This window comes from Pestalotiopsis fici (genome assembly GCF_000516985.1).
Source record: "Pestalotiopsis fici W106-1 unplaced genomic scaffold PFICI_Scf_4, whole genome shotgun sequence".
In the NCBI taxonomy this organism is placed as follows: domain Eukaryota; kingdom Fungi; phylum Ascomycota; class Sordariomycetes; order Amphisphaeriales; family Sporocadaceae; genus Pestalotiopsis; species Pestalotiopsis fici.
In genome coordinates, this window is record NW_006917094.1 from 1,748,710 (window position 1) to 1,766,816 (window position 18,107).

At 49.1% G+C, this 18,107-nt stretch overlaps 6 protein-coding genes across 6 annotated transcripts; 3 read left to right on the forward strand and 3 right to left on the reverse strand.

Annotated features, from left to right (window-relative positions):
• Positions 1 to 2,290: 2,290 nt before the first annotated feature.
• On the forward strand, positions 2,291 to 4,202 carry PFICI_06524 (uncharacterized protein; the record flags this gene model as incomplete). Its single annotated transcript, XM_007835105.1, has 2 exons — positions 2,291 to 2,495; positions 2,578 to 4,202. The coding sequence occupies 2 exons, from the start codon at positions 2,291 to 2,293 to the stop codon at positions 4,200 to 4,202; spliced, it is 1,830 nt and encodes a 609-aa protein (XP_007833296.1).
• A 462-nt stretch (positions 4,203 to 4,664) lies between these two features.
• Positions 4,665 to 6,584, reverse strand: PFICI_06525 (uncharacterized protein; the record flags this gene model as incomplete). The annotated part of the gene is made up of 7 exons (XM_007835106.1): positions 4,665 to 4,995; positions 5,161 to 5,577; positions 5,639 to 6,015; positions 6,079 to 6,107; positions 6,220 to 6,276; positions 6,327 to 6,363; positions 6,417 to 6,584. 7 exons carry the CDS (start codon positions 6,582 to 6,584, stop codon positions 4,665 to 4,667), a joined length of 1,416 nt encoding a protein of 471 aa, XP_007833297.1.
• Positions 6,585 to 8,064: 1,480 nt separating this feature from the next.
• PFICI_06526 (uncharacterized protein) lies at positions 8,065 to 9,878 on the forward strand (the record flags this gene model as incomplete). Its single annotated transcript, XM_007835107.1, has 5 exons — positions 8,065 to 8,317; positions 8,409 to 9,109; positions 9,166 to 9,367; positions 9,405 to 9,648; positions 9,713 to 9,878. The coding sequence occupies 5 exons, from the start codon at positions 8,065 to 8,067 to the stop codon at positions 9,876 to 9,878; spliced, it is 1,566 nt and encodes a 521-aa protein (XP_007833298.1).
• A 150-nt stretch (positions 9,879 to 10,028) lies between these two features.
• Positions 10,029 to 11,830, reverse strand: PFICI_06527 (uncharacterized protein; the record flags this gene model as incomplete). Its single annotated transcript, XM_007835108.1, has 3 exons — positions 10,029 to 10,880; positions 10,976 to 11,554; positions 11,636 to 11,830. 3 exons carry the CDS (start codon positions 11,828 to 11,830, stop codon positions 10,029 to 10,031), a joined length of 1,626 nt encoding a protein of 541 aa, XP_007833299.1.
• A 1,277-nt stretch (positions 11,831 to 13,107) lies between these two features.
• Positions 13,108 to 14,366, forward strand: PFICI_06528 (uncharacterized protein; the record flags this gene model as incomplete). The annotated part of the gene is made up of 4 exons (XM_007835109.1): positions 13,108 to 13,260; positions 13,318 to 13,329; positions 13,410 to 13,808; positions 13,869 to 14,366. The coding sequence occupies 4 exons, from the start codon at positions 13,108 to 13,110 to the stop codon at positions 14,364 to 14,366; spliced, it is 1,062 nt and encodes a 353-aa protein (XP_007833300.1).
• Positions 14,367 to 14,654: 288 nt separating this feature from the next.
• Positions 14,655 to 15,800, reverse strand: PFICI_06529 (uncharacterized protein; the record flags this gene model as incomplete). The annotated part of the gene is made up of 3 exons (XM_007835110.1): positions 14,655 to 14,910; positions 14,978 to 15,579; positions 15,732 to 15,800. The coding sequence occupies 3 exons, from the start codon at positions 15,798 to 15,800 to the stop codon at positions 14,655 to 14,657; spliced, it is 927 nt and encodes a 308-aa protein (XP_007833301.1).
• Between the last annotated feature and the right edge of the window lie 2,307 nt (positions 15,801 to 18,107).

The following is an 18,107-nucleotide window of genomic DNA, read 5'->3' on the forward strand; positions in this document are numbered from 1 at the left end:
CAAAGTCTGGATCTCGGTCAAGAATACAGAATGAAGAAGGTGCGCCTTGTGGACGATGCATCGTAGCAAGGTTGATGACTCGAACCGTCTGACTGAAAATCGATCCGTCGAGTGGATTTCGGGGATGCTGTGGTGATGAGTGGATGATCTAACTTTGATTTCGGGCCTGAACCATCGAGAAAGGGCAAGCTAGAAGGGCGTTCCCTTCGCCAAGCAACTACATCTCAATCGGCAGGCATTCCGGGGCTTATCTGGCTCCGATCAAGCGTTGAACTGTATGGCTGCTTCTGTAAGCAGTGAAAAAGAAGAACGTCAAGATGTCACATTCAAATCATAAAGGGCCGTTTCTTCGGACAAATACTACCGAGTACGACCGTCAAACCACTAAAATGGCGCATAAGGGCCCACGACCAGGCCTGAATGATGGCAGCATGGTGTTCCTGGTAGACAGTTCGAGCATGTTAAGTGGGGAGACAGTCTCGCCGAGTACCACACCTTGATTGGTGATTCTTTGTCAGAGCATCATTTGTCATCTGCTGGTAAGCACCCAGCGACAAGCCTGCCGGTAATAAAGGGTCCCTATTGACTAGCAGATAAACTTTTTTGTCTTCTTCCCACGGCAGTTTCCCTGTTGAAGATGGGAGCGCCAGGCCCTTGGTGGGTACTGGTGTAGGTAGGTACCTATGTGGACCGCTATCTCCTTAGTGGAAAGAACAGGGCACGGCGCTGGCAAATAAGGTTGAAACGGCCCGCCAGTGGACCAGGACACCACCGACAGGGCTCTAAGCAAGAGGCAGGGGCACTGATCAAGCTTCAACACGAGGCGTCCAATTCAGTTAACTTCCTTCTCTAGGAAGGCGATCACCATGGCCCAATCAGTGAACGCTGGAGAGCGCCGAGGACCTTGAGCGGTTGCGATGTCGGAGTGCGCAAACAATTTCAGTTGATGCTTGAGCAAATATGAATGTACACAAGACTTCCAGAGTTTTACCATGGCCACCCAAATAAGCCCACACCTCATCAATCCTTGGAACGGGGCAACATAAGTAGAACATCGAAACCAGCCCAGTTGAAAATCCAATCTAAAATTCATCACCCTTGATCAACAATTGGAATACCGGCTATGGAGAGATAGGCAAACTTTGAGGAGGCGAATGTAGCATACTGGTTGTTGTCGTATACTGCAATTTTTAAATGTGCTAGCTTCAGCTGGGGATGGTGGCAGTGTGAGGCATGCGGTTCAGCCTGCACCGCACATTACGAATTAATCGGATACGAATACACAAGACAGATCGCCACGAGGCTTGCGAGACTGTCCTAAGCTGGTGTATGCTACCCCGTAAGGACTCAACGGTGATGATCAAGCGATTGTTGAGGCGCGTATAGGTTGGATGCGCAATCACAATAGGGAACTGTTTAGACAAGACAACGGTTATCGCCATGGGCGTTGCATCGGCTGGATTAAGTCTGTTGCTATTGCCACTCTGACCGAAAGGGACAGGCACGGTAGACTCCAGAGTCTACGTCCGGAAAGCCGGAGCTAAGGCTCAAGACATCTTCGGCCTGTGGGGATTTGATCCACAAGTTGAGGTTCTCAGTCACGGGCGGAGTCTGCTTTCGAGGTTCCGGAGCGTATCTCATATCGCAGTGAAAGTCCATCTATATTTGTATACCATACTGTATCTACAGATGTGCTATAAACAAGATTGGCTGTTTTCTTGGCACTGTTGGCATTCCTGCATTTCAGCGTACCAAAGTGTCAGAAAACATTTATCGTGGAGAGCAATTAATGAGTGCAGCCCCCAACAACAATTTGACTAGAGCCTCCAATCTTCAACATTCAGCTTGCTGGAATGAGATCATTGATCCCGTGGCTTAACGATCATGGCAATTAAACAAAGCAACATGGACGGAAGGCGATGGAGAGACAGGTGAGGAGCGGTACTAGCTGCACATATTGGCAAGTTGCTGGGTTCGCCTACCCATCACAATCAAGTGGGGGCGGGGGCTTTGGGGACCAGGATGAAGACGTGCTCTCATTTGATCGTAAGTAAGCTCTCAACACTTAGTTACTTGATGGATCAGAGCATTCTACACTCAACACAACCCCGCTCACGCTGTCGAGATGTGCAACCCAGCCTTTCGGCTCTGTGAGTCTTGTCTTCGCTTGCTTCATGGAGAGCTTCCTCCAGGCCATCATGGTTCCAGCACATGCGAGAAACAAACCTTGCATGCTACAGCATATGATTTCCAAGACGCAGTCGAGGCAGGGTGCCATTTCTGTAACATCATGCATTCACAGCTGTCGGATTTCAGCTGGGCCGAGATAGTGGCAGCTTCAGTGCCTGCGCTACCCGAGCTAGGATTCATCTCATACACTATCGTCACCTTAGGGGAAACCCCAACTATGGACATCAAGTTCTACCTCGAGGCAACACTGCATTATGCATTCTCTAGCACAATAGAAATCTATAGTTTTGAATTGCGTCCTCCTGGTATGTGTAAATTCCCCTAACCCATACAACTGACCTGGTCGTTAGGAGGTCACACGTGTCATGTCCGGCTAACACCCCCAAGACCCCGAGGATCCCATTCCTGAAAACGTTGATATAGGACTTACAACAGGTCCTGGTCAGGCCTTGGACCAATTAAAAGGATGGCTGGAACAATGCAATACATCCCATGAAGGATGCATCGCTCGAATCGCCCACGATAAAAGTCCCTCTCAATACCCAACGCGGTTGGTAGACGTCGGCACTGATGTTGATCCCTGCATCAGACTATGTATTACAAAGAATTCGCCCATCCAAGGGCCATATCTTACCCTCAGTCACTGCTGGGGGAAAATCCCTACGATTAAACTATTATCCGAGAACGTGGCAAACATGGAAAAGGAGATTCCATATAGTGCATTGACCAAAACGTTCCGAGAGGCTGTGATTGTAACCAGGAACCTTGGAGTTCGCTACATATGGATCGACTCCTTGTGTATCATACAAAACTCTACCGACGACTGGCGCTCTGAAGGGCTTCAGATGGCCCAAGTGTACACCAATTCGTACCTGAACATTGCCGCAGCGCATTCAACGGATGGACACGGAGGGCTTTTTGTATCGCGAGACCCGGCCAGGATACAGCCGATCCATATCAAAACGGATTGGGTTGGCATCGGGAAAAGAAAACTTTTCCTTCGGGATGAAAAGTTTTGGTGTAGGGCGGTTGACCAAGCGCCTCTACATCGGCGCGGATGGGTTCTCCAAGAACGCACACTTGCCGAGCGTACTGTCCACTTCTGCACCGACCAGATTTTTTGGGAGTGTTCCGACGGAACGTACTCTGAGAGTTTTCCATCGGGACCGGTGTATGGTAGCGTTTTCGGCCTTTCTAGCCGCATCCGTTTTCCGCCCGACGATGTCGGTCTTCACAACATCAACACGTGGGCAGAATCTGCATGGAGAACCACGCTTCAGGTGTATTCCCAATGTGCAATTACCCAACCAGACGATAAACTTGTTGCTGTGGCTGGAATAGCCCAGCGTTTACAGGCGGCTACCGGGTGGCACTACATTGCCGGTCTCTGGCGAGAGAGCATACCTAACAATCTACATTGGCAGGTTCTATCGCCTAAAGAGGCCTCGAGACCTGAAAATTATCGTGCTCCATCATGGTCGTGGGCTGCACTCGACGCCGCAATCGCACCACAGCTACAGATTATTCAGCGACCAGAAACATCGTTGAAGGATTGGCATGTGCAGACCGTGACAGAAAGCCCGTTCTCCCAGGTGACAGATGCCTATCTGAGGCTGCAATGGACACGGCTATACGCCGCAACGCTCGAGTGCGATAAGCAAGGCATATGCTCCGTGACACTCGACAACGAGGTAGTCCTTGAGACTACTGCTCATACCGAGCCAGAGGCGATAACCAAAGATCTGGGCAGCGGAAGTTTTCACCTGGATACTTTGCCACCACCAGGCGTCTATACGGTGTTTATCCTCCCGTTAGGTCAGGATTACTTCAGCACTTTCATGGTCTCACTTGTCCTCACTCCGGTGACCGGGGATAGTTGTGGGCTCTACAGGCGATTTGGAGTGCACGAAGCGAGATCTATATCGGTTATTCGGTTTCTAACCTACGAGAACAAAATTGACCAAAGCAAATGGTATGAAGATGCTGAGGATCGAACTATCCGTCTAATTTGAGCTTGAAAGAGGAGAGAGAGAGAGAAAAAAAGAAGGGATTTTAGGGTTTGGGGTTTAGGGGGAATCCATACATGGGAGGTTCCAAGTTGCAATGCGCAAATGGCGTTATCTTTGGATACATGTGGCAGAGATTCGAACTCGGTACCGCTGATCCAGTCAGCATAATTATTAGCGGTGGATTGAAATCCCTTGAAGCTACCATAATAGTGGCTGAGAGCCAATTCCCCCATTGAACCCTACGTCTCCTGAAGAGTCAACTTTGGAAGCTCAGCCGTTGAGTCAACGGTGAGAATCCGGCGAGGTAGCATCGCCTTTATTTTTTTTGGCTGATAGGTGTCACAATGCCGAAATGCTGAAGCCGCCGCGCGGTGCAAAGAACAAATCCGCGTTCTTGTTGGCGTTTGCATCAACAATTTCGCAGTCGCTCAAGAAGACCTGGAAGTTCAGGACAGCGTCACAGGTCTAACCATGACAGCAAGACAGGTGAGAGATGCCTCCGCCCAGGGTCAGTCCTCCCACGCCCACGCTGGCGACGCGTCGGCCAGCCACGCTGCGACTCAAGGGATCCAGCTTCTCGTAAATAGAGTCCCAAGTAGAGCCGGGGCCGACCCTTGCGAGCGTGCTTTTGTCGCTGATGTCAATGCGGTTTAGACCGTAGTGGTCCAGCGCGATGCCGCCTTCAATGTTGGACGCCCCTGCCCACCTGATGTGCCCGCTAGACCGGATGGCAAAATCGCATGAGCCTTTGTCCTTTACCAGAAATTTGAAGACGTCGGAGACGCTGTCGGCGATCCTAAGAAACACAATACAGGTGAAGCGAATGGTCCCATACGATCCATGATAACATCGACCATCTGCTACTATTACTATACGAATCTGATTCTAGTCCCGTGTAATAGCCCAGTGGGTGGTCTTCACCACTTGATTGGTCGGAGTTGATGCATTATTTTCCGTCAACCGTCTCTCAGAATCTCCATCATTGCTCGCATTCTCTTCAACGCTGTGCTCGACAAGGGCTTTGTTTTTGATACCCAGCACATGATAGTTCTCCAACTCAAGAGCAGTCTCGACACCAATTGTTTGGTCTGTGGGGATTCCAAGTCGTCTGGCAATGCGTTGTCTTGCACCAGAAGCATGGGAACCAGTATTGTTGCTTTGACTACGGCACTTTGGCTCTTCTAATAATTTCGACGATGATTTTCGAGACCTATACTTGGCATAAAATGGCCGCATCATCGGGATGTTGGTGCACATGATCCCAAAGACCAGCTCCAGGCCAAGAAGAAGAATCGTGTGACCCATGGTGCCCGTAATGTTCGAGAGCAAGTCGACTTGGGTAAGTTCAACGATTCGAAAAATTCCAATCACACAGCATCTGCAGGGAAATTAGCAAATAATAAGGAAAAGGTAAGCCTCTCTGTCAGTCTACAACTTACGCCAATCCAAGTGCAAAACAGGAAGCCATGGCGAGCTTTTCAGTTTTCCTCATTCTTAAATGCCAAATGGTGTACATGGGCATGCCCATAATAACCAAGTCTGTGGTTATGTTCGTCGCGCAAAGCCAAATGACGATGGTGATTTGGTCCATGCAGTGTCCGATTCGTGCGGTGGACCATTGTTGCTGGATCGGGTCGCAGAGAAAGATGAATAAAAATGTAAAAGTAATGGCCCAGGCCAAGACAACACCAATCATGACTAGAGCTGCGCGGTCCATGTGATTGGAGACGCCGAAACATCTTCGATAGAAAAGCAAAACGCTGAGTTTTAATGAAGTAAGAGCCCACAGATATAAGGTTTCGCATACGAAAAGACCCTTGGACAAATCAGTACAAGCCAGTTGCGTGACACATTAATACGGCACAAGATCGGGTTGTACCTTCATGATGTATTCCAAGTCCGCCGTAACTGGGTATAGAGAGATTAGCGAATGATGCACTTAAAGTCAACTTGTACATAATCTTTTAGAAATACTATCCACGGCGGGAAGATCAAATATTGAGGGGTAAACCCGACTTACGATCAGCGAACTCTGGAGTCGACGGAAGATAGTCGTATCCATTTCCTGATATTGAAACTTTGATAGATCAGCTTTTGGTTGAGAAAACAACCCGTGGACGCGCTTACAAGCTACTTGTATGCCGATGACGCAAATTGTCACAACCTGCAAACAATCTCAGCGGCTTCTACGCGATGCAGTCCAGATTGAACACGAACCAGTGCAATAACGGCCAAAAGATCGTCGATACCAAGCCCGGGACCCGTCACTCGTCCATAGATTCGAAGGACCACAAAGATTGCGCTTGCCAAAAGCAGGACAACATTTGCGATGAGTGCATCACGAGCACTTTTCGACATCGGTATCACGACTGGAGGGCCGATCATTCTGGCCAAGGAGGGTGTGCCAAGCACATTCAGCCGAACCAACGATTGAAAGGCTCAAATGTACGACGAGGAGCAACAAGTGGAATGAAGTCGAAAGATATGGCGCGACTCGTCATTCGGGGATTTCTCTTTCCTTCTCTTCTCGAATATCTAGATTTTAAAGACTTTCAATTCCCCAACATTGATCTACGTTTTAGGAGCCGGCTTGCGCAACGGATCTCGCCAACATACAAGCAAGTCAACCTTGTTCCCCGAGTCACGGACCCTGTCAAGAATGTAAGAGACTAGTCATGGGGCAATGTGTCTTCCCGAAGTATAAATGGTTTTCGGTGGAGACGAAAGACGTTAGCGACACAGATATACTCTGTACTAGGGAATGAATGAATGAACATGAAAATTGTGCAAGGCACCCAAGGCACGTGAGAAGAAGTTTCAGAAGACTTGGGAACGATGCGGGAAGTTGTTCAGTCGTATAGCCCCTATTCAACAATAAAAGATCAGAACAGTTACTGTGTATGATCAATCAATCGCATTGCCAACACGAAACCCATCGTAGATCAATCCATGTCGATTAAGTAGCGTAATAAGCTTGTCATGCTGCCTTTGCCTGGCTCACCACTCACGGAAATTTGAATGGTATTCATCTACGCAATCTAGTAATAATATGTGGCCAGACTATAGTGCGGGCGGGCCATTCCGGACCAGGATACATCGTTCCGATCAGGCTTGGTTTGGATTAACGGTGATTGGCACCAACCCCAGGAATTGTTGTGGGAATGTTTCCACTTTCACAAAAAATTCGCAACCAGTTATACGCAGTACTTAAGCAACTATGGGCCCATATCCTGTAGTTTGTTCGAGCTAACTAAGATCCTGGGCAAAAATGCAACGGTGTAATAAAGATGAAGACGTATGGGCTACAGGCTGACTGCTTCTTGTTATTCTCGTGGACAGATTATATGGTAAGTTCAACCTCATCATTTGGATTATTATAATGCACCTATTTTGTCAATTCCTACGACGAAGTGCGACTCAAATTTGGTCCATTTCTATCATCTGCTCGAATTCACTGTGGTGCACTCTTGCTTAATATCATGCCAACCAGGCCACGATGATTGGCTGCAAATAGCAATACGCCAAGGCCAGGTCGTGACGTCCGCCGGCGGCACAGCGTACTAGGGACCGGATGATGGCGGTGTCTTTTCCGGCCCCTGTCGTTTTATGTCTTATTGGCCCACCAATCTTTGAAACAGGAAACTGAGCTCCGACCGGGATTGAAGAAGGGGGGCATCATCGTCTTTCGATCCAGCAAGCAATGGGTCGGGTCAAAAGTCGATTTTCCGAGTACCAAGAAAACCCCTTAGCGATTGCCGATTGTTCATAACTGCTGTTTGATATTTGGCATCCTCCCACGTCAACTCCTGCAGATGCAACCTTGACTTATACCATACATCGTCGTCAGGAGACGGCAATCGGCAGTATGGGATCGATTGTTCGAACAGCACAGGATGGCCTCGCGGCTGTCCTATCTCCAGTGAATCTCATTTCGCTCGCCGGCCTTTATTTGGCATATCGAGTGGCGGTGGCGCTGTACAATATTTCGCCGCTTCATCCTCTGTACAAATTTCCGGGGCCCAAGCTGGCGGCCATGGGCTATTTCTATGAGGGATACTACGATTTCTGGCTTGGCGGCAGATATGGTCATGAGATTCGAAGGATGCACAAAGTGTATGGTAAGTATCCCATGTCTTATGCATCAGTATTCTCTCCAGCCTGGCGCGTTAATGAAATTGGAGAAACCATTGACCTGACTCGTGCAAACAGGTCCCATTGTGAGAATCAACCCAGATGAACTTCATTGCAATGACCCAAACTTTACCGATGAAATCTATGCTGGGGGTGGCCGTGTCCGAGACAAGTGGCAACACTTTCTCAATACCAGTTCGGGACCAATCACTGTGGGCACTTTCTCGACTCGCTTCCACGAAAGCCATCGTGTCAGAAGAGGGGCCATGGCAAAGTACTTCTCCAGGGGCCAGATGCTCAAACTTGAGCACGAGGTCTACGATTTTGTTCAGCGTACCATTGATAAGGTCTTGAGGACAAAGGGACCATTCAATGTCAAGGACGTATTTGATTGCTTCACTGCCGACATTATTTCGCAATATGCGTTTGGCGAGCCCATGGGCTTTGTTGACCAGGAGGGCTGGACTCCCAATTTTGGGACTTGGGTCGCCCCGTTCTTCGACACTGTATACATGATGAGACATGTTCCAGTCATGCGAAGTCTGGTCGGACTGGCCCCAATGTTCGCCAACTATATGGGTGAAGACGTAAAGGCTCTTTTCCACGAGCTGGGTGTTAATATCCCGGGGTATATCCAGAAGGCTCTGGATAACAAGGAAGATGGGAGAGTGTTTGCGGATCTGATTAGCTCGCCTCTCTTGCCTGACTCGGACAAGACCATGTATCGACTTTCTGGCCAAGGATTTGATCTCTTGTCAGCAGGAACAGAAACAACTGCCGTGAGCTGACGTCTGATACTCCGATTGGCTGCTTTTACGACTAACCTATTTTCCAGGCGACACTTACTTGCATTGTCTATTGGCTCCTGGCAAAGCCCACAATCTATACTAAACTGATGGAGGAATTGAAGGGCACCGACCCTAACAATCTCAAATGGACCGAACTGGAGCAAAAGCCATACCTGTGGGCTGTGATCCACGAGGCCCTTCGCCATATGCCTGGCATCTCACACAGGCAAGTCTCAATACAGGGCCCAAGTTTTGTCGATGCGTCTAACCCTTCATCACAGGTCAGCTCGTGTCGCTCGAGAGGAGACACTAATTTACAAGAATGAGGCCGGTGATATAGAATACGTGATTCCCAAGAACACCCCTGTCGGCATGACTTCAAAGATCAATCACAGCAATGAGAGCTTGTTCCCCGATCCTGATGGGTTCTTACCCGAGCGTTGGTTATTAGAAAACGGACAACAGAACTACTCTCTGGAAAAGTACTTGATCTCTTTCTCCAGAGGCAGTCGTATCTGCTTGGGAATGCAGTAAGTGTTATTTCCCACCACGAATCACTCAAGTGGAATGTCGATGATAACAGAATCTATCCAGCCTTGCATATTGCGAACTTTACCTCATGACAGTCGCCATGGCCCTTAGGGTGTTGCCAAAGGCCAAGTTATATGAGACAACTATTGAGGACATCAAGTACGATCACGATGCTGTGGTGCCACATACGACAAAGGGCTCAATAGCGGTGCGGATTGAGCTTTCTTAAATATTCTGAATGAATATTGGCCAATGGCCTCGGTTGCCGGGACATCACCACCAAACATATGCACGCTTTTACTTACAATCAAACGAGTCCTTTCAATTGACCGTTCCGCGCATGAGCCTGTAGGCTAGCGAATGGCCTGAAAATAGTGCCTCAAAGTTCTTGTAGCCGTTCTTGGTACTGATCCCAGGGTGATTCAAGATGAACAACTTCTGGGACACGGACATCCTTGTAGAAGGGCATCACATCCGTAGTCTTCATCAGCCATTTGAGAACAACCTCACGCATCCGAGCTCGTACATCTTGGAAGTCTGGATCCGCAGCCAAGTTCTTTGCCTCGTGAGGATCGTCACCCTGTCGGCTATAAAGCTCATCCGCCTCGTAGAGGCGGTAAACGTACGTCCACGACTTGTCTCGCACGGCAATCGCTTTGCCGACAATTTCGGTGTGGTTGTGCTGCAGACCAGCCTTGATGTCATAGGGAAAGGGACTTTGCTCGAGAAGAGGCTCCTCGTTGAGCAAGAAACCACCCTCGGTGAAGCTGTAGTCCTTGTGTGCAAGAAATTCTCCTTTGCCGAGAGCATGGATGCCATCAACCCATGATTTTCCATACTGGGCATACGTCGTGTTTGCGCTTGCGAGCTGAAGCATGGAAGGGACTAGATCAATCATCTCTGCCATTTCATCAAATGAGACATCCTCGGGGAGGCCGCCGCCGCCAATGATGAGAGGATCATGAGTAAGCGAGTCCGTTACAGCCGACGGCCATTTCTCGATCAAGCCGTAATCGCCCAGAAATTCACCGTGGTCAGTGTAAAAGAAGGTGATGGTCTTGTTCCATAAACCCAGATCCTTGGTCTTGTTGATGACTCGCCCAAACTGCCAGTCGACACGCGAGATCATTCCGTAGTAAACGGCAATGACTTCTTGCCATATCTCCGGAGTCGCGCGATCTAGACCATAGCTTTCTCGAATCGCATCCATGTATTTTGGAGTATAGCCAGTCTAACTCTGCAATTAGCTCTGTTCACTTAGATATCATTTGTATTTCGCATTGGCATATTCTGAATTGATAGTCATTTTCAGTCGACAAGACGTACCCTATCGCTCCTGCTCACAGGTTGTTTAATGGTCGAGCGGTTGTGCATGGAGAAGAACGGTTCTTCCACTTTGAATGGGCAGTGAGGAAAAAGTAATGGTAGAAACAGGACCCAGGGCTCGGCCGGCGGGGTCTCTAGCCATTTGAGGGCGCCTTCGGTCAGGAGCTCGTCGTAATCAAGCGTTTCATTCTGTGGCCGGGAACCGATATAGAAGAGGCGGTTCCAGATATCGTTCTCGCCTTTACTCAAGTCAAACCCGGACTCGCTCATGAAGCTTGGCAGTGTCTGATTCGTGAGGAATCCAAACTCATTCACACCGAGCTCGGTCGAGTCCTCGGCGTACAGGTCACCGCGCGGAGCGAGATAGGCGACGTGGTAGCCTTGATCCTTTAGCGCCTTGAAGACATTGGGCTCCCAGGGCTTGAGCAGGTTTTCTAGCGAGCGATGTCCAGACACATGGGGATACTGTCCAGTAAACATGGCAGTACGTGATTGCGAGCAAACGGAAGCCTGCGCAAATGTATTGGTGAAACGGACACCTTGTCGCGCAAAAGCATCAATGTTGGGAGTTTGCACAATCTATCTGGCTATTTAGCAGGCGACTCAATGATAGACCACCGTAGTCATCATCGCCATTGCATCGAAAAGCGCAATACGTACATCATTTCCAAAGATTCCGACCGAGTCAAAACGTAATTGATCCGGCATGAACAAAATCATATTCGGCTTCTCGATAGCCAAGCCATTTGGAACAGGCGGAATAATATAGGGGTGATCCTTGGTGTAATCTTGCTCGGCTGCCAATGAAAGGATTGCCTGGGCAAGGAGGCCCAAGAATTGGATAGTCTTGGCCATGGCGTACTTGAACGACCTGAGACCACACTGCAGATGACGTTTCTAATCAATTGCAACGCTGGTGAGGATGGCCAATACCGGCAATCTTGACTGATTCGTGTCTTTTTTTCTCTGAAAGAAAAACCTCAGAAAAAAATATCGACATGTCTATCTACTGCCCATTTTCCTTGCCAAGAGCTGGTGGGTCTCATGCATCACCTCATTCTTTTCCCCTCATTTTCCGCCATTAAATACCCCTCATTCGTTGACGATCTCACGAGGGTCCAGATAGACCGTGAAGGGCCACGGTCAGGACCTGGCGCTATACTATTGCTAGTGATCATGATATAGTATCTGTAGCTGTTCTTGAATTCTCGGCAATTATCATCGGCTTTACTCCGGATAAGATCACCCACTCATGTTCTTCGCTCCGCTAAATCCTGGCCTTTAGAATTCAAGAGTGGAACTGGCGGTCACGCGAGTTTGACAATTGCAACGCTGTGAATTTCGTCGCTGTGGTTGGCAGTGTGTATAGTCGAGCAGGTATTGTGAGGTCATTGCGATAATAATGAGGCTAGCGCGACAGCCCCAAAGGTGGGCGGGACTTCAAGCAGGGTGCATTTCTACATGTATCGCATACCTGGTCAATATACTTATCCGGATAATGAAACGGTCTAGTCAAACAGCATGATGGTTATTGTTTTCTAATGAATTGGTATTGCATGTCAGATGGGATTCTTGACTTCTTTTCTGCTTGGTTTGATCCTAGCGGGTGAGAGATAATGAGTCTTCAGTAAATGCGTTACCTTTGCCAACAGATGTACATTAAAGGTGAGAAGCACTGTCACTGAAAATCATTCTCGACCTTCTTGTATAATACGGACATAGTGATGTCGTTGTAACCTATCATACTGTGTAACTATGTGTGTTAAGATGGTCCATATAGACGCTCTCCCCGCAGGGTAGTCCACTGCCAAAGTACCGCGTATCAGGGCGCGCATTTCATGCCGGACCATTAGATCCATGAGTGGGACAAGTTTAGTGGGCGCCAAACAGAGACAGTTCGACGGCATTCGAATGCTTAGAAAATATAGTGGATATATCGGCTTGTTAGTTCCACCTAGCCATCGGTCGATTGATAAAAATCGGCCTCGGGTTGGTAAGCTTCTAGGTTAGTTCGCTTTCTCAAATATGCCAAATTATTGGTGCAGAGGTGATATTTCTAAGAAAGACCTCAACACCCTTTTGTGTTATCTGTCTTGTTTGACGATTAGTTCGCGGCCCCCAAGAATTTCATGATGGACGCTGGCAAATGGGTTTTGAGGAGCCCATATGGCTTTGAGAATCTCACATATGAGGAAACTTCCGAGAACGAGCCTCTAGGGCCGCAAGATGTTTTGGTTCGCCTACACGCAGCATCACTCAATTCCCGAGAACTATACGTCTTAAAGGTCTGCCATTATCCAAGACTTATCTTTGGGACTATGAATTGTTCTGACATGACATAGGGGGCCAGATTGGTCAGTATAGATTCCATGCAACAAAATCGCCCAGCCTGGGAGGAGAAATGAAGTTGGTTCTGATTTTTCTTGAATGACAGCCCGCAGCTTCAGCACCTATGAAATCTCCATTAGTCCCCAGTTCCGATGGCGCAGGAGTCGTGGTTGAGATAGGCCGCGACGTCACACTATTCAAGCCAGGAGACAAGGTCATTACGCATCTTGCTGTACACATACCTGACGACGCCCTGCCCGTCATGGACGACATACAGAACGGACTAGGACACCTGTCGGATGGAACTTTGCGACGCCTTGGCACATTTCACCACTCGGCTCTTGCGCATATGCCCCAGAACTTGTCCTTTGCCGAAGCTGCGACCCTGACATGCTCAGGCCTTACTGCTTGGAACGCCTTGATGGGACTCCCAGGACGACCTGTGAGATCTGGAGATTTTGTCGTGGTGCAAGGCACTGGAGGTGTTTCCGTGGCAGCATTGCAGGTGAGTTCCCTTGGTGATCAGGTGTCAGCCGAGCATCGGACTAATCATTAATGCAAACAGATTGCTGTCGCCGCTGGTGCGACCGTCATAGCCACGACAAGCAGCGACGCCAAAGCGGCGCGTCTTCGGGCCTTGGGCGCGACTCACGTCGTCAACTACCGAACGACGCCGGAATGGGGCCATATTGTACGCTCCTTGACTCCAGAAGGTCGAGGCGCCGACTTTGTGGTGGAGATTGGCGGCCCTTCAACTCTGGCCGAGTCCATCGCTGCCATCAGAACCAATGGAGTCGTGGCTCTCACCGGAGCGTCTGGAGGATGGGATGACTCGGCCCCAAATATGATGCAAGTTCTCACGTCGGTCATCATTTTGCGTGGTGTTCTGCTAGGAACACGGCAGATGATGCGAGAGTTTGTCGAGTTCATACATGAAAAGGGTATAAAGCCTGCTTTGGACGACATTGCGTTTGAATTCGAAAACGTAAAAGCGGCCTACGAAAGGTTGGATCGTAAGGAACACTTTTCCAAAGTCGTGATCAAAATACAACCAGACATGTAGACTTGGTGAGGAATATCACCAACAAAGTCTATTCTGAGCTGAGAACGGGTCATAGATCGTACCTCACGCCTCCAAGCAAATGGCAGAGAGGTGATGGTAATATTTCAATTACGATTACGATTGTCCTACTACGTGCGCAGAAAACTGGTACTAACCAGAGTCGATGCTGGTTGCGTGATCACTGTAGGGGTACCCCGACATCAACAACGGTTATTGGCACTATACCCTCAACTATGAAAAAATATAGGTATGTGATTGTATGAAATGCCAATGATGCGGTCAAAATCATCAATGAGAGGTAAGGAACGTGCCAACCAGTTCCACAAACCTGTCGCGCTCTTCCCAATGCGCCATATGGCTCGAGTTCTCAAACACTACCCATTTGACCTTTGGTATAGCCTTGAACCATGGTTCAACGCAAAGCTCTGTAACTTCATCGTGACGTCCGTTCAGAAGTAGCGCATTGACATTAATATTCTGTGCCTCCTTTGACCCATCCCAATCCTTCAGGTTACCGGTGATGACAATCTCCGATGGGCCTTGCCTATGGGAAAGTTATCTATTAGAAAAGTATCCCTTGGCTTTCTATGAATACTGGGACTCTTGCTTACATTGTGTTATAAGCTGTGGGATCGTCCTTTAAATTGGTAAATGCCTGCTGGACCGGTCCAGGCAGAGGGTCAATTCGGCACACATGCTGCTTATAAAAGAAGGCACTGGCGCGCTCGTACTCGGGAGTCTCAAGCTCTCCACTTTGATCTCCCGCCTCAAGGATGCTCTGAATATCGGCCGGCAGCTTGGCACGCAGTCGCTTGCCACCCTCGACATAGAGAGGGAAACTGGCGGGCGCGCCAGCAATGACCACCTTGACAAGTCCCTGCGGGCGGCGGGCGGCAAACATTCCGGCCAGCATACCGCCCCAACTCTGCCCGAGAACGTAGAAGCCTCTGTCACGAAGCTGCAGATGGTCGATCAAGTTGTTGAGCTCGGCAATGAAAAGATCAAACGTCCAAAAAGCCTCATCTCCCATCTTGTCGCGGAGGTGGGTTGAACGGCCGCAGCCTATCTGATCATAAAATATGATTGGGATGCCATAACGATCAAGCAGATCCGCCAACGATTCGAGATACTCGTGCCCTGCACCAGGACCTCCGTGCAGGGCTAGTAGGGGAGGGTGAGATGCTGTCGTCAGGTCGCCGACAATCTTGTACCACTATTACGCATAAATTGGTAAGCCTTTTTGACCTGGGTAGCGATTTTGGCATTGATAGCAGAACTATGGCTAATATGAAGTGTATCGAGCGGGGTTTGCAGGCGGCTCATGCGCATATGTGCGATTCAAGCTGGTGAGCCAGGATTACATACCGTTTTACAAGCACGCCCGCTATTTGGGGCCGTGAACGCAACCTCTCTCTCGATGCCAACAGGAGACATGGCGGGAGAACTGGCTCAAAAGTTGAGGAACAGTGACACTAGGATTGTGAACCCCGGAAAATAGGATCAGAGTTCAGGAACTGGTGTTAGGATTTATCGGGAGCCAGCCAGGTTTTTGTACGATGAATGGGCCAAGGTTCTCAGAAGACCGTTTAATGGGCTCAGTGTGGTCCAGATCGCTATGATCTGACATGCATATTATCTCAAAGCAATCAATGGTTCTAGTCAGCGCATGAGAAATTGCGCATAGAACACCACACGGCCAGAGGGAAAGCATCCAACATGATCGAGCCTGAAATATGCAGAGTATTTACCTACATCCAGGTATCTGTGTCCTTGTTACTACTAATTGATATCTACTACTGCCTGTCCCTTATTCCCCCTGATCGGATCATGATAGAGTTTGCATGTACTCGACAATTCCTTCTGGAATCCTAGCCGGGATTCCATGCGTCTCTGCGCCTCTTGCATGCAGCTGCCTTCGCTTCCCCGCATTGGCATTTCCCAACACAAGCGGTAGTGCTCCAACAACCACCATCGTCCGACCACCTGTAATGGTCAACGACGGCGTGTCATGCAGACCAAGCGTGATCTGTTTCTTGAGGATTTGGTTCGATGCCAGGCAGAGCAACTGAAATTGTTTGCAATATAGACTTAATGACCGTCCGGCCGGCTATCTGATGTAGTTGGCTCTATAACAAGGCTTTGCTGTAATGGACTGGCCGATACATGTAGGTTATAGACCCTCGGCACAACAGCCTTGCTACGCACCTTGCTGTTCAGATGATCCCAGATTGCGCAGATATGCAAGCAGAAAGGGCACCGACCCCGAGCCATATGTTGACTTTGACAATCGACTGCTTTTATCAAGATTGATGTCGTCGTGGCATATGAAGAACCTCCTACTCAAAGTTGTACAGTATGGTGCTATAGGCAGTCACAGAGCAGTCGGTAAAGATCATACGAGTCGGCACTCGTAGCACGACAGCTGGTATCTGTAGACATGGAATCTATCCAGGCCCAGCACGGTCGCAACGAGGAGCAGACCATGGCATTGCATTGATTGTTCCGCAGCTGAACGTTGACTAATTGAGGCAGCCACTCGCCGAGAGCACGCCCGTTGGGATATACGTACCGAAGACGCGAGTCAGATTGTATGACAAAGAAGTGCATTCACCCAAAAAAAATTCCGCAGCAGCTATTTCCGGAAAAATCTGTTGGTTCTAGTCGCCTTTTAGCTCCCAGCTTGCGCGATCTCAAATACGAAATTCTCCGACACGTTGTGGGGAGTGGGACGACATCGACGATTGAGTCAAAAAAAGAAAGAAAAGAAAAAACCGTTAGTAAATTTCAAGCGTTGATGCCCTAGGAATAGTGCCCGAATGATGGCCGAATTTCATGATGCCACGATAGTATTGTGCTCCCACTAAGCCGGACTCGGGAAGTCGTTACTGGCCGAGCGCCGGTGGCCGACACGCTCGATCCGATATGTCTGCGGCGCCACCAGAGTTCGTTCAAGATCAACAACCCCAGCCGACAGTGTGGCTAGGGTGCAACACGAGTCCATGACCAGAGCGACGCGCATTGTCGTCGTGGCTTGTAGGCATTGTTGCTGGGGGCCATTGGAGAAGTCGACCTTGCTCCAGCTGGGTCAGACCCTTCAACCTGCCCTGGTTGCCCGGGGACTGGGATGAGGAACATTTCTGCAATTCAAGATATCAGAGGTACACTCTGAATAGTCACATCTCGCATCTCTCATCACGACCAAAAGTGATAGATATGCCATCGACGCACTCAAACCAAGGGTTCCATTTACGATGAATCAAACAAGACCCCACTGCTATAGCGTCGCTGCGTGGTGAGCCCCGAGTCACCCCTGGCGACATGTAGGTATGTAACTGTGATAAGCTACCGCTGAGGCCGGGCTGGTAACGATTAGGAATTACCCGATGCTGTGTCTGAATTTCTGCTTCCTGATGAGAATGCAACGTCTGGCTTATCTTGCCATGAGCGAGTCTCTTTTCTTGTCGTTTGTGGATCTTGTCCTCCAAGCACATACCCAGACAGGTAACTTTTCTGTATTTACTATCGAAATGGGGATCAAGTTGAGGGGCCTGTCACACAGTGACATGCTTGATTTATGCAGGGGGTGTTGTCGTGTGGCCACCTGGTCATGGAAACCCTGCTGCCGTCATTATAGTGCATTAATAAGGGCCATCGATGGCATAGCGGGTGGAACATGCTACCAGGCTTCTAGTGCCACTGCACAACACTGAACAAAGTAAGCCCAAGCCCACTGCTGCCCGC